General features: G+C 37.8%; 1 protein-coding gene across 1 annotated transcript in view; it reads right to left on the bottom strand.

Moving 5' to 3' along the window:
• The window catches only part of LOC111143962 (coiled-coil domain containing 66), a 68149-nt gene that overhangs the window by 2271 nt on the left and 49839 nt on the right, over positions 1–16039 (bottom strand). Inside the window, exons 15-18 of the mRNA XM_022497999.1 lie at positions 2400–2884; positions 1772–1812; positions 586–824; positions 260–384 (exon numbers count right to left, since the gene is read on the bottom strand). Coding sequence (XP_022353707.1) covers positions 260–384; positions 586–824; positions 1772–1812; positions 2400–2884 — 890 coding nt within the window. The remainder of the gene's footprint in view (positions 1–259; positions 385–585; positions 825–1771; positions 1813–2399; positions 2885–16039) is intronic.

Below are 16039 nucleotides of genomic sequence, written 5' to 3'. Positions count from 1 at the left end.
AGGGCTTATTAATCATGACTAATACCTTTAAATATGTATGCTTTTTTTCCTTCAATAAAATTGTCTTAATATTAGAAATGTCTCACGATTTCATACTGGAGTATTGTGATGTGAATCAAATTGAAGGAAATAACTTTTTAACTGGGATGTGGTCATGTAACCAATTAAGCCTTTAAAGTAAATTCACCCTTCTGATACACAGTCCTCCAGTAGCCATAAACAGAAAAGTTACATTCACACTTGGTGAAAAAGCTCCTACCTGTCTCAGTTCTGATAGTCCCTTAAGGATTGCTTGCTGTCGGTCCCTGTTTTTCACCAAGTTAGGATTAAGAAGTGGGTCCCTGACATCAGAATCAAAGAGCTGCCGTTGTTCTTGGTCACAGCCTGCAGACAGATGAAAGTAGTAGGTTAAATACATCTCCAGTATGATATTCCCTATACTATACTAGTCTAAGGATTCGTTAATAAACTTTGAGTAATGGACCCCAAAATAGAAATTCTACCCCTCCTAAGGGCAAGAATATTAGTTTGGATTCTGAATTTAGTGTTGGGGGTAAGGAGGGAAGGATACTTATATTTACTTACCATGTGGATTTTGGTACTGAAGATCGTGGGTTAAAGGCCTAGACAGTGGTGCATCTGGATCAAGGTAATAAATCTCATTGGTTCGGACATAGGGGATAAAATGGGACCGTTCAGGAAGTCCAGGTGATGTTTCTGTTTGACTGTCTTCTAAGATCAGATTCTGTCTTTCATAATTACTGTTTTTTAGAGTTTGTTGTGTTCTGTTTTTCACCACTGGAACTGGTGGTGGTGACTGAGACCTGTTTTTTTCCCCCCAAAAAAGCACAATTAAGGACTAAGAAGCTTTACTGCAAAATTACGTATTTGAATATATCTACTCTTCAATCACATTTCAATTCAGTCTACATGTAACACCTTTGGAACACTAGGAAGACAAATGAGTTCTATGATACTTTTCCTGAAATGGCAAGAGAATAGGATGACTTCTTACTAGGCAAGGATATACAGAGGAAAAATGAGGATCAACACTAGCTGGGCTGTCTTCTTAGATAATTCACCATAAAACAATGTACTTACCATGTGAACCAAACTTCCTGTTACAGCCACATTCTGACACAACTCTAAACCACCTGGTTCATGCACAAAAGCGTAAAATAAAATTTCTAATCATCTAAATCTCCTACTGTAGCTGAATTTCTCATTATCCCTCCTGGTCATTTCTTCATAACCTCCTCAATCCAAGCAGAATTTGTGACATAATTATGACACTTGTGACATAACTGGAAAGTCAAAACTGTTTTGTTTTTTTTTTTTTAAAGATTTAGAGACAGAGTCCCAAGCAGACTCTGTCCTAAGGACAGAGCCTGACGTGGGTCTCCATCCATGACCACAACCTCATGAAACCAAGAGTCAGTTAACTGACTGAGCCAGCCAGGTGCCCCAAGTCAAAATTATTTTAGCTAAGCTTGCAGATTTACATTCCTACCTAGATAGTTAGGCCCAGTCCAAATTGGGCCTTCAAATTTTAGGTAAAATGTCAGCCACATTTCCCTGAAACCTGTATTTCTCACCTCTAAGTTCCTACACGTTACTGGTTTCTTTTTTTTTTTTTTTTTTTTTAAACATTACTGGTTTCTGACTTCATATATATACAAGCTTTGATTTTACCTATATTCTGAGCAAATATTTTGTACTTTTGTCCCACACAGCACTAAGTAACTATGGAATCAATCCAGTCCATACATACCTTTCCTTGCTGAAAGAATTAATTTTCAGAGGCTCTTCTTCCTAAAGGGTAGAAAAATGCAGACAGGAGTGGCAGTACTGCCGTATGTCCCCACAAATACTTAAAATTTGAGATAATCTGAGGATGATAACTGAATAACACATATTGGATGATAATGGAAGAGATTTTATATTTTTCCAATCACAGAACCAATGCAGTAATTCCTGACCTTGTAAAATTATCCTCTGTCTATATGAACTACAAACAAGAATTCTGAATGGCTATTAAAACAATGAACAGCATTCATCTATACAAGGTTAAAGTGTCAAGTTTTTCTGTAAAGGACCAGATAGTAAACACTTTTGGCTTTGTGGGCCATGTGGTAATCTCTTACAACTACTCTAAGCCAGACACAGACAATTCATAAAAGAATGAGCATTTTTATAAAACTTGATTTCCAAAAGCAGCAACATGATGGATTTGCCCACAGGCCATAGTTTGACAACCCCTAGTATAAACCAAAGTATATTTCTTAAATTCTTGCTCAGAAACAGAGCCACTCTGTCAAAATATGCATGTGGGGAACGGTTTTCAATCTAGAAACATCAATACATACTTTAAAAATATTTTTAAGACAGAAAAATCTTACCTTTTTGATTAGATGCCACCTGAACCTTGGCTCAGTTTCTTGAGATGAAGGAAGAACTGGTGAAGTGCCTCTATTTTGAGAGAGATGTCCAGGACTATTTCTTTCTACCAAATTAAGCAGTTCCATCTGCCTTCTTACTTTTTTTTCTTCTCTCTGCTTTTGAAGCTGTTTGGGGTACTTTTCTGATGCTGGAATATACCTTTTGAGTGGTTTGTTTATATTCCAATCAGGCCTTTTAGGACATTTCTTCATATGTGTTTTCTCTGTCCTTGCAAACTCATTACACAGATCATCATACCAACTGTTTTCTTTTTCTAGGTTGGCTCCTTTAACCTGATTTATTAGTTCCTCTTTGTCCTTCTTAGTGTTAAACTGTTCGTTAAATTCTGCAGGAATCTCAGGAGATGAACAATTTAGTATATCCCTCTCTATTACTGTTCCACAGAATGATTCTGCATTGGTGAATGTTCCTGTATTTAAGTCATCTAAAGAAAAATTTCAGAGGATTAATTTTTAATTGTTGTAAAACACAGAATTTATTTTTTTCAAAGGCATTATAGTTTTGTGGGGTTCCCCCCTCCAAATTCTGTATAATTTAACAACTTCTATTCTCCCTGCCAGCTTCTGGCAACCACCATTCTACTTTCTGTTTCTAGGATTTTGACTATTCTAAGTACCTCATACAAGTAGAATCATACAATATTTGTCTTTTTATGACAGGCTTATTTCGTATTAGCATAATGTCCTTGAAGTTTAACCGCGTATTTGTACAGCATGCGTCATAATTCCTCCCTTTTTAAGGCTGAGTAATATACCATCGTAGGTGCATATCACACTTTGTTTATCCATTCATCTGTCAAGGGACAACATTTGGATTGCTTCTACCTTTTAGTTACTGTGACTAATGTTGCTATGCACACTGGTGTCCAAATATCTCTTCTCACTTTCCAGCTCTTTTGGGTATATACCCAGAACGGGAATTGATGGACCATATGCTAATTATATTTTTGAATTTTTTTTTTTAAAGATTTTTTGTTTATTTATTTGACAGAGATCACAAATAGGCAGAGAGGGAGACCAAGAGGAGGAAGCAGGCTCCCTGCTGAGCAGAGAGCCCGACGCGGGGCTCGATCCCGGGACCCTGGGATCATGACCCGAGCCAAAGGCAGAGGCTTTAACCCACTGAGCCACCCAGGCACCCCTATTTTTGAATTTTTTGAGGAAATGCTTTATGTTTCCTATAGTGACTACTGTATTTTGCGTTACCAATAGCGCACAAGGGTTCTAAATCTTACATTAATCCATTTTTTTTTTTTAAAGATTTTATTTATTTATTTGACAGAGAGATCACAAGTAGGGAGAGAGGCAGGCAGAGAGAGAGGAGGAAGCAGGCTCCCTGCCGAGCAGAGAGCCCGATGTGGGGCTCGATCCCAGGACTCTGAGATCATGACCTGAGCCAAAGGCAGTGGCTTAACCCACTGAGCCACCCAGGCGCCCCACATTAATCCATTTTTAAGTGTACCATTCACCGTACCAAACAAACCCACAGTACTCCACAATTTTCAGACGCTTTCATTTACCCCAAAAAGAAACCCTACATTCACTAAGTAGTAACTCCACATTCCACCCTCCCTCCCTTCCATCTCTATGAATTTGTCCACCCCACTCTAAATTCCTCCCACAAGTGAAGCTATAGGGTATTTGTGTTTCTCGGCACTCCTGCCGAACACAGACCCACATTATTTACTCAGCAAGGTGCCTTGGTCATCCATGCCATAAAGTGTTTCACAACTTAAGAAGGTTCAGTCTTTTGTGGAGCCCAATGCCGGGCTTGAACTCACAACCCTGAGATCACGACTTCGGGTAAGACTGAGTTAGACACTTAGCCATCTAGGCTCCCCCAGATGATTTGTTCTTAATATCACATAATACAGACCATCTTTTAAAAGAAGCTTTTCACAGGACTGTCCTGGCTTTCCTTAGAATATACAAAAGCCATATAGTATAGAGTATCATCTTGTATATCTAAGAGTATTTCCTTCTCAGCAAAAGTCTATATTTTTCATATCAGTGGTAACTGACAAAAAAGTGAGATGTTAAGTTTTTTTTCATAACTTGGCTTGAAATTAAAGTACATAAATATACAGGATCTGGAAAATGTCCTTCCACTGTCTGAAGTACTGGGAAAATGTCTCTTATACCTCCCTTCTTGGAGTCAAATTTTTAGGGAAATGTTGTTGATGAAGTCATGTGTTTTTTTGTACTTTTAGATCCATATGACTCATAAACCATTATATTCTGCCAGCAGATCATCGCTAAATCACATAAAACACTGGAAAAGTTTGCACAAAAAAGACTTCTGAAATTTTCTTCTTACATGTTTACGGATGTATTCAGCTGTAACAGCTGTGAAACCAGTTGAACAATTTTACAAAACTTCAAAATCTTTGACTCATGATTAAAAAAAAAATTTTTTTTTAAGATTTTATTTATTTGACAGAGAGACATCACAAGTAGGCAGAGAGGGAGAGAGAGAGAGAGAGAGTGAGAGGGAGGAGGAAGCAGGCTCCCCGCCTAGCAGAGAGCCCAATGCGGAACTCGATCCCAGGACCCTGAGATCACGACCTGAGCTGAAGGCAGAGGCCTAACCCACTGAGCCACCCAGGCAGTCCCTCATGATTAAAATTTTAAATACACAATCAGCTAATGAAAAAAGGTCTTGCTACACATTAAAAAAAATTAATAGTCCACTTACTGCTCTCTTATCCTGGACACTTACCAGGTTTGTTATTCCAGGATGGAGATGCTCTAGGACCAGTCCCTAGTAAGGCTGCCTAGCCTGCACCATTCTAATACTGGATATCTTCTTTTGCCACTCTATACCCCACTTAATGCCTTTTTCTACCATGACTCTCTGCCCTGGCAAACTAAACTGGTATGAACTGTTATCAATGGGTTCCTCGGTCCTCCAACTTCAGTCAAGAGGGGTTCACTGGTAGATTAAAGGGAGGGAAGCAAATGAAGTCAGGATATTTATTCCACTGGCTCATTCCCTGTATTGGCCTGAGGCTGACTCTGTCCCTTTACCAAAGGTCACTGTTCCCCTCAAAGTTACCTCTAACACAATTTTTGCCTTCTAGGTTCTGGTAATCAGCTTAGTTGCTACTAGCACCGAAGTCATGAACTATCTGATTCCCTCACACCCAGTTTTTTTGGAAATGTTCCCTTTCTACATAAAGCATCCTGAATTACTCTATTTTGGACCTGACTGATTAAATTCTCTTATTTAGAGCCACTCAGTGATAATACACATAATATCACTGTCTTAAGGAATTATTTTCACTTTCCCTTAAATGTGTAGGATTCATATAAGTCTGTTACTTATCTGGACATAGGGAAAGGACTGAAACCGATTCACCAACCTTAAGCACAAAGTATCAAACAATACCAAGAGCACATAAGCAGAATAATTTTAGATAAGTGAGCAGCTTTCAGGTAAGTAAGTAACCCAGACCACCTTCTTGAGGTGCAATGGGTTTGAACCCTACACTGGGCACCCCAGCTTTTAAGATCTGATATTGAGAGAGGAGTTCACAAAACATCTAGCTTAGAAAGCCAATAGGGCTGATGTCTATGAGACCCACGAAGTTATAGCAGAAGGCAAAAATGCCTGTTGTGTGGACTAACTTCCCCCAGGGCCCAGCAAAGATGCAGCCAATAGTATCCAGAGTTACTAATATAAGTAAACAAACTTCTTTTCACATAAAGTGTTGGCCTAAGGGGCAGGTATCTAACTTAACCACATATCTAGGGACTTACTGGGATACTATTCCAGGGAAGTAAGGCTGGCAGGCACTACCTTCATTTAAAACACTAGGCCTGGGCACCTGGGTGATTCAGTTGGTTAAGCAACTGCCTTTGGCTCAGGTCATGGTCCGGGAGTCCCGGGATCGAGTCTGGCACTAGGCTTCCTGCTCAGCAGGGAGTCTGCTTCTCCCTCCACCTCCCCCTGTCCCCCACTCATGACTGCTCTCTATTAAATAAAAATAAAACCTTTAAAGAAAAATTAGAAAATAAAAAAAAAAAAATACAGGCCTACTACGAACCTCCAACAGGTGCTATCTAGAGTTCTAACCCCCACCCCACCCCACCTCACCCCAACCAGCAGGTGTCATCTTCATGCTTTTCCTGTCCTACTCCAGAGCGCCAATATCCCCTGGAAGGGAACTTTTATACATGCTGTTGCCCTTTATTTTATGTCATACCCTGGACAACCAGGCCTTGGAGGCCAGGGGGGCTTCTGCTTGTGGTCCTAGTGGATATTTATATATGTTAAAAGCTGCTGCCTGAAGGTCTGGCTTCCATCAGCCTGAATCTTTTAAGTGCTGACTCAGATACTCCCCTCTCTAGGACACTGACCAGTCTTGGCACACTCAACTCCTGGGAGCTTTTATAAATAAAACTGGCTGCAGGGACTATCACAAAGGCTTGAGAGACAAGCAAGAGCATGCGTAGGGTTGAACAATAAGGTTCAGTGTGTACATGAGGCCATCCTCCAATCCTGAGAGAGGCAGTTGTTAAAACTGAGGCACACAAACCAAGACAGAATGAAGAAACCAGAGGAATATGTTCCAAACAGGAGAATAAGATAAAACCTCAGGATAAAAACCTTAATGAAAAAATTTACCTAATAGAGTTCAAAGTAAGTAATGGTGACAAAGATGCTCACAGACCTTGAAAGAATGGATAAACACAGTGAAAACTTCAAAAAGAAAATATAAATATTCAGGGTACCAAATACAAGTCACAGAGCTGAGGAATATATTAACTGAACTGAAAAATAACACTAGAAGGGTTCAATAGGAGACTAGATGATACAGAAGAAAGGATTGGTGAACTCAAAGACAGGATAGTGGAATTCATCCAATCAGAGCATCAAAAAAATAAAATAAAAGTGAAGATAGCTCAAGGAACTTATGGGACAACACCAAGCCAACAAATATTCAAATTATTTGGAGCCTCAGAGGAGAAAAGCAGCAAAAAACTTACGTGAAGAAACTATGGCTGAAAACATCCCTAACCCGGAGAAGAAACCAATATCCAGATTCAGGAAGCACAGAGAATTCAAAATAAGCAACACAAAGAAACCATCACTGAGATTCTTATAATTAAAATGTTGAAACTTAAAGACAAGGAGTATATCTTAAAAACAGTAGAAAATCAACTTGTTACATACAAGGAACCCTCATGAGATTTTTTTAGCAGATACTTTGTAGGTCAGAAGACAGTGGCTCAATATAGTCAAAGTGCAGGAAAAAAAAAAAAACTTCCAGCCAATTTTATGTGGCAGAGTTATTCAGAATTAAAGGAGAGTAAAGTTTTCCAAACAAAAAATAAAAGAGTTAATCACCACTAAACTGGCCTTAATGACTGAGTCACCCAGGCCACCCCACCACTAAACTGGCTGTAAAAGGAATGTGAAATTTCTTCAAGTTGAAAACAAAGGGCGCTCATCAACAAGAAAACTTATGAAAATAAAAATCTCATTAGTAAACATTAATACAAAATAAAAGTAGTGGGTTAATCCCTTTGAAAGCTAGTCTGAAGGTTAAAACAGAAAAGTAGTAAAAATAACCATAACTGGAATAATTAGTTATGGGATATGAAAGATAAAGATACAAAAGATAAAAAGATGTGAGACAGAGCTTTAGAGTGCTCTCAAACTTAAAAATGTTACAAACTTTAAAAAGACTTATAAATTAAGTTATATGTAAGACTAAATGTAACCATAAAGTAAAAACCTATAGTAGACAAAAGACAGATTCACAAAAGATCAAAAAAAGAATCTAACAATACTATTAAAGTCATCAAAACAAAGAGAAGAAAGGAACTAGGAAAAAATGAACAAAATGGCAATAAGCACACACCTATCAATAATTTCTTTAAGTTTAAATGTACTAAATTTTCAAATCAAAAGACGGAGCAGCTGAATGGGAAAGAAAATTAGGTTGCCTATAAGAAACTCATTTCAGAAGGATACACAGAATGAAAATAAACAGATGGGAAAAGATGTTCTATGCAAATGGAAAAGGAAGTGAAGGTAGCTACACTTCTATCAGACAAAATAGACTTTAAAACAAAGACTGCAATAATTATGAGACAAAGAAGGACAATACATAGTGATAAAGGGGTCAATCCAACATGAGAATATAACATCTGTAAATATTTATGCACTCAACACAGGAGAACCTAAATATATAAGGGAAATATTCACACACCTAAAGAGAGAAACCGACAGGAGTACAATAATAGTAGGAGACTTTAACAACCCATTTATATCAATGCATAGATCATCAAGAGAGAAAGTAAAAAAACATCAGACCTTAAACATTAGACCAGATAAACCTTACGGGCAGATTCAGAAAATTTTCAAAGCAACAGAACACTCTTCTCAAGTACACAAGGAACATTTTCCAAGATAGATCATGGTATGCCACAAAGTCCGTTTTAATAATAATATTCATGAAAATTCAAATTACATCATGCATTTTTTTCAACCACAATGATACAAAACTAGAAATTAATAATTACCTGAGGAAAACTGGAAAACTCACAATTATGTGGAGATTAAATAACATGCCACTTAACAGGTCAAAAAAAAAGTCAAAAGAAATAAACGTCTTGGGGCACCTGGGTGGCTCAGTGGGTTAAAGCCTCTGCCTTCAGCTCAGGTCATGATCCCAGGGTCCTGGGATCGAACCCCACATCAGGCTCTCTGCTTGGCCGGGAGCCTCTTCCCCCCTCACTCTGCCTGCCTCTCTGCCTACTTGTGATCTCTGTCTGTGAAATAAATAAATAAAATCTTTTTAAAAAGAAAAGAAATAAATGTCTTAAGGCAATTTAAACTAGAAATACAACACATCAAAACTTACACAATGCAGCAAAAACAGTTCTAAGAGGGAAGGGAAATTTGAGTGATAAATTCCTACATCAAGAAACAAGAAAAGTCTCAAATAAACATTAACTTTAAAACTCAAGGAAATAGAAAAACAACCAACCAAACTCAGGACAAGGAAGGAAATAACGAAGATCAGAATGGAAATAAATGAAATACAGATATACAACAACAACACACAGTATCAATGAAACTAAGCTGTTTTTTTTGAAAAGATAAACAAAACCAACCAACTTTAGCTAGAATCTTCAAGAAAAATAAGAGACGACTCAAAATCAGGATAAGAGACATGACAAAGATACCAAAGAGATGCAAAGGATCATAAACTACTATGAACAACTGCAAATGAACAATTCAACAACCTAGAACAAATGGATAAATTCCTAGAAACATACAACCACAAAGAAAAATCCAAACACACTTATTACTAGTAAGGAGAATTAATAATTAAAAAAACCTCCCTACAAATAGAAGACCAGGCCCAGATGGATTCAATGATGAATTCTACCCTACATTCAAAAAAGAATAATACAAATCCTTCTCAAATTCTTCCCAAAAACACAAGAGCAAGGAACATTTCCAAACTTATTTTATGAGGCCAGCATCACCCTGATACCAAAATCAGAGAAGACTGCTACAAGAAAAGAAAGTTACGGGCCAATACCCATGATAAATATAGATGCAAGAATTCCTCAACAGGGACGCCTGGGTGGCTCAGTCGGTTAAGTGTCTGCCTTCGGCTCAGGTCATGATCCCAGAGTCCTGGGATCAAGCCCCACATCAGGCTCCTTGCTCGGCAGAGAGCCTGCTTCTCCTTCTCCCTCTGCCTGCCTGCTGTTCCCCCTGCTTGTGCTTTCTCTCTCTCATTATCCCTCTCTGTCAAATAAATAAATAAAAATTTTTTAAAAATTTCCTCAACAGAATATTAGCAAACAGAATTCAACAATACATTAAAAGGATCATACACCATGCTCAAGTAGGATTTATTACAGAGATGCAAGGATGTTGCAACATCTGCTAATAAATTGAGATACAACAGAGTAACAAAATGAAAGCTACAGATTATATGATCATCTCAACAGAGGCAGAAAAAGCATCTGGCAAAGTTCAAATCCATTTATGATAAAAATTCTCATATACAAGGTATAAAGGGACTATACCTCATATAAAGGGACTATACCTTACATATAAGACTATATATGTTTGCCAAGCAAGTAGCTAACATCATACTCAGCAGTGAAAAGGTGAAAGTTTTTATCTAAGATCATGAACGAGACAAGGAGTCTATTCTCCACACTTTTACTCAACATAGCACTGGAAATCCTAGCCATAGCAATTAGGCAAGAAAAGGAAAAGGCATCCAAGCTGGAAAGGAAGAAATAAAACTGTCACTATTTACAGATGACATAATTTATATACAGAAAACTCTAAAAACTCCACCAAAATCTGTCAGAAAAAACAATTTCCATAAAGGTGCAGGATATAAAAATCAATATACATGAATCTGTTCTGTTTCTATACACTAATACTGTTAGAGAAATTAAGGAAAAATCCCACTTGCAATTGCATCAAAAATATGAGGAATAAATTTAACCTTGGAGGTAAAAAACCTGTACACTGAAAACTCCAAGATACTACTAAAAGAAACTGAAGAATACACAAATAAATGCAAAAACATGCCATGCTGACTGGAAGAATTACTATTCCTAAAATGTCTATATTGTCCAAAATCTGCAGACTCATCGCAATTCCTATCAAAATTCCAATGGCATCTTTCAACAGAAATAGAACAATCCCAAAACTTCTATGGCAACACAAAAGACCCTATAACTAAAGCAACCCTGAGAAAGAACACAGATGGAGGCATCACAGTACCTGATTTCAAACTACATTTCAAATCTATAGTAATCAAAACAGTACAGTACTCACATAAAAACAGAGACACAGATCAAAAGAACAGAACAAGGTGCACAGAAATAAACCCACACTTATAATGAAGAGTTAATTACAACAAAGAAGCCCAGAATACACAATGGGGAAAGGACAGTCTTTTTAGTAAATAGTGCTGGGAAAACTGGACTGTCAAATGCAAAATAATGACACTTGACAACTATCTTACACTACACATAAATGAACCCAAAATAGATAAAATCTTCAATATAGGACCTGAAACATAAAACCCCTAGAAATGAAAACATAGGCAGTAATAAACTCCTTGACATTGATGTTGGCAATCGTTTTTAAAATCTGAGCCCAAAAGCAAAGGCAACAAAAGTAAAAGTAAACAACTAAGACTGTATCAAACTAAAAACATTTCTTCACATCAAAGGGCAAAGGAAACCAACAAAATGAAAAGGCAACCTACTAAATGGAAGAAAATATTTGCAAATAATATATCTGATAAGAGGTTAATATCTAAAATATATAAATAAATCATACAAAAGAACAAGAACCATATGATACTCTCAACATCTACTAAAAAAGCATTTGACAAAGTACAACATCCTTTTTTGATCAAAACTCTTCACGGTGTAGGGATACAGGGCACATACCTCAGTATCATCAGAATCCCACAGCGAATATCATTCTCAATGGGGAAAAACTGAGAGCTTTTCCCCTAAAGTCAGGAACATGGCAGGGCTGTCCACTATCACCACTGCTATTCAACACAGTACTAGAAGTCCTAGCTTTGGCAATCACACACAAGAAAGAAATAAAAGGTACCCGGATAGGCAAAAAAGAAGTCAAACTCTCAATCTTTGCAGAAGACATGATACTTTATGTGGATAACCCAAAAGACTCCACCAAAATCTGTCAGAAAAAACGAATTCCATAAAGGTGCAGGATAAAAAACTCAATACACATGAATCTGTTGTGTTTCTATACACTAATACTGTTAGAGAAATTAAGAAAAAAAATCTCACTTGCAATTGCATCAAAATTAAAATACCAGAAATTGTTAGAACTCATACAGGAATTCAGTAGAATACCAGGACATAAAATAAATGCAGAGAAATCAGCTGTATTTCTATATACCAACAACAAGAGAGAAGAAAGAGAAATTAAGGAGTCGATCCCATCTAAAATTGCACCCAAAACCTTAAGATACCTACGAATAAACCTAACCAAAGAGGCAAAGAATCTGTACTCAAAAACCTATACAGAGTACTCATGAAAGACACTAAAGAAGACACAAAGAAATGGAAAAACGTTCCATGCTCATGGACTGGAAGAACAAACATTGTGACAATGTCTATGCTACCGAGAACAATCTACACATTTAATGCAATTCCTATCAAAATACCACCTTTTTCAAAGAAATGGAACAAATAATCCTAAAATTTGTATAGAACCAGAAAAGATCCCGAATAGCTAGAGGGATGTTGAAAAAGAAAACCAAAGTTGGTGGCATCACAATTCCAGAATTCAAGCTCTATTACAAAGCTGTGATCATCAAGACAGTATGGTACTGGCACAAAAACAGACACATAGATCAATGGAACAGAACAGAGAACCCAGAAATGGACCCACAACTCTGTGATCAACTAATCACTGACAAAGCGGGAAAGAATGTCCAATGGAAAAATGAGTCTCTTCAACAAATGGTGCTGGGAGAACTGGATAGCCACATGCAGAAGAATGAAACTGGACCATTTCCTTACGCCACACACAAAAAACAGACTCAAAATGGATGAAAGACCTCAATGTGAGACAGGAATCTTTAAAAAATCCTTGAGGAGAACACAGGCAGCCACCTCTTCCACCTCAGCCACAGCAACTTCTTCCTAGAAACACCACCAGAGACAAGGGAAGCAAGGGCAAAAAGGAACTACTGGGACTTCATCAAGATCAAAATCATTTGCACAACAAAGGAAACAGTTAACAAAACCAAAAGACAACCAACAGAATGGGAGAAGATATTTGCAAATGGCATGTCTGAAAAAGGGTTAGTATCCAAAGTGTATAAAGAACCTACCAAACTCAACACCCTAAGAACAAACAATACAATCGAGAAATGGGCAGAAGACATGAACAGACATTTCCGTAAAGAAGACATCCAGGGGCGCCTGGGTGGCTCAGTGGGTTAAGCCACTGCCTTCGGCTCAGGTCATGATCTCAGGGTCCTGGGATCGAGCCCCGCATCGGGCTCTCTGCTCAGTGGAGAGCCTGCTTCCCCCTTTCTCTCCGCCTGCCTCTCTGCCTCCTTGTGATTTCTGTCAAATACATAAATAAAATCTTTAAAAAAAAAAAAAAAGAAGACATCCAAACGGCCAACGGACACAGGAAAAAGTGCCCTATATCACTTGGGATCAGGGAGATACAAATCAAAACCACAGTGAGATACCACTTCACACCAATCAGAATGGCTAAAATTAACCAGTCAGGAAACGACAGGTGTTGGTGAAGATGGGAAGAAAGGGGAACCTTCCCATGCTGTTGGTGGGAATGCAAGCTGGGACAGCCACTCTGGAAAACAGTATGGAGGTTCCTCAAAGAGTTGAAAATAGAGCTACCCTACAACCCAGCATTTGCAGTACTGGGTATTTACCCTAAAGATACAAATGTAGTGATCTGAAGGGGCACACACACCCAAATGTTTATAGCAGACTGCAATGTCCACAAAAGCAGAACTATGGAAAGAGCCTGGATGTCCAGCAACAGATGAATGGATGAAGACGTGGTGTGGATACATACACACACACACATGAATACTATGCAGCCATCAAAAAAAAAAACCCTGAAATCTTGCCATTTGCAACAACATGGGTGGAACTAGAGGCTGTTATGTTAAGCAAAGTTAAGTCAGTCAGAGAAAAACAATTATCATATGATCTCTCTTATATGAGGAATTTGAGAGGCAGGGTGGGGGTTCATGGGGGGAAGGGAAGGAAGAATGAAACAAGATAGGACCAGGGAGGGAGCCAAACCATAAAGAGACTCTTCATCTCAGGAAACAAGCTAAGGGTTGCTGGGGTGGGGCGGGGAGAAGGATATGGTGGCTGGGTTATGGACGTTAGGGAGGGTATGTGCTATGGTGAGTGCTGTGAACTGTGTAAGACTGATGATTCACAGACCTGTACCCATGAAACAAGTAATATATTATACGTTAATCTAAAAAAAAGAAATTATACAATGCAATAAGAAAAGCAAAGATACAATCTGATTTTAAAAATGAGCAGAAGATTTGAACAATTTTCAAAGGAGGACCTACAGATGGCTAACAGCTACATAAAAAGATGCTCAACGTAACTAATTATCAGGGAAATGAAAAATCAAAACCACTGTGAGATATGGCTTCGCACCATTCAGAATGTTGAGTATCAAAAAGAGAAGAAATGACAAGAGTCGGCAAGGAGGTAGAGAAAAGGGAACCCTCACGCATTGTTGGTAGGACTTCTAAATTGGTTAATTTCCACTACAGAAAATATAAAGATTCCTCAAAAAGTTAAAAGAAGAACTACCACATGATCCAGCAATTCCACCTCAGGATATTTATCCGAAAGAAACAAAACCATTAACTCAAAAAGATGTATGTACTCCTGTGTTCACTGGAGCACTATTTGTAATGGTGGAGACATGGAAGCAACCTAAGTGTCAGATAAATATAAAGAAAATGTAGTGTTTACATACACAAAGGAATATTATCCAGCCATAAAAAGAAATGAAATCCTGCCATCTGTGACCACTTGGATGGACCTTGAGGGCATTATACTAAGTAAAAAAAGACAGAGAAAGACGAATACCATAAGATCTAACTTATATGGGGAATTTTTTTCTTTTACTTACAAGTGGAATCTTAAAAAAAAATACACACACACACGCAAAAACCACAGAAGCTCACAGATATATTGCTGCCAAAGGCAGCAGTGGGAGGGGAAAGAAGGACAAAATGGGTGAAGAGTCAAAAACTACAAATTCCAGTTATTAAGTCATGAGAATATAACATACAACACAGTGACTCTAGTTAATAATAATTCCATATTTAAGAGAATAAATCTTCTCATCACAAGAAAAAATTTTCTAACTGATGGTGATATTAACTAGACCTACTGTGACCATTCTGCAACATACACAAATATAGAATCATTATGCTCTACACCTGAAACTAATGTTGTATGTCAATTATCCCTGGATTTTTAAAAAGTGAAAAGTTTAAGGGATTTTCTGGAAGCGATTAAAAAAAAAATTCCCAGAAAGATATGTAAAGGATTGAAAGGATTCACAGTAAGCATGGAGACCTATAATAATAAGGCCCAACTTGGATATTACCTTATCACATTTTTAAAAATTTAAAATGAACCCATGAGGAGGCCTGGGTGGCTCAGTCAGTTAATTGTCTGCTTTTGGATCAGGTCATGATCCCAGGGTTCTGGGATTGAGCCCTGCATCTGGCTCCCTGCACAATGGGGAGCCTGCTTCTCCCTCTCCTGCTTTCCCTTCCCCTTCCTTGTGTACTTGCTTGCTCTCTATTTCTCTCTCTCTCAAATAAATAAAATCTTTTAAAAAAAAATGAATAAAATGAACACATAAAAACTGTTCATCATTGGTCACCGGGAAAATGTAAATCAAAACCACAATGACATACCACTTCATAACCATGAGAATAATATGTGTAGGTTAACATGCAGAGAAATTACATACACTGCTGATGAAAATGTAAAATCATACAATTTGGAAAAGTTTT

Source organism: Enhydra lutris, unplaced genomic scaffold (assembly GCF_002288905.1).
Source record: "Enhydra lutris kenyoni isolate GAN:26980312 unplaced genomic scaffold, ASM228890v2 scaffoldscaffold10, whole genome shotgun sequence".
NCBI lineage: Eukaryota > Metazoa > Chordata > Mammalia > Carnivora > Mustelidae > Enhydra > Enhydra lutris.
The sequence above is the reverse complement of the archived record's forward strand: the minus strand, read 5'-3'. Positions and strand labels throughout refer to the sequence as shown.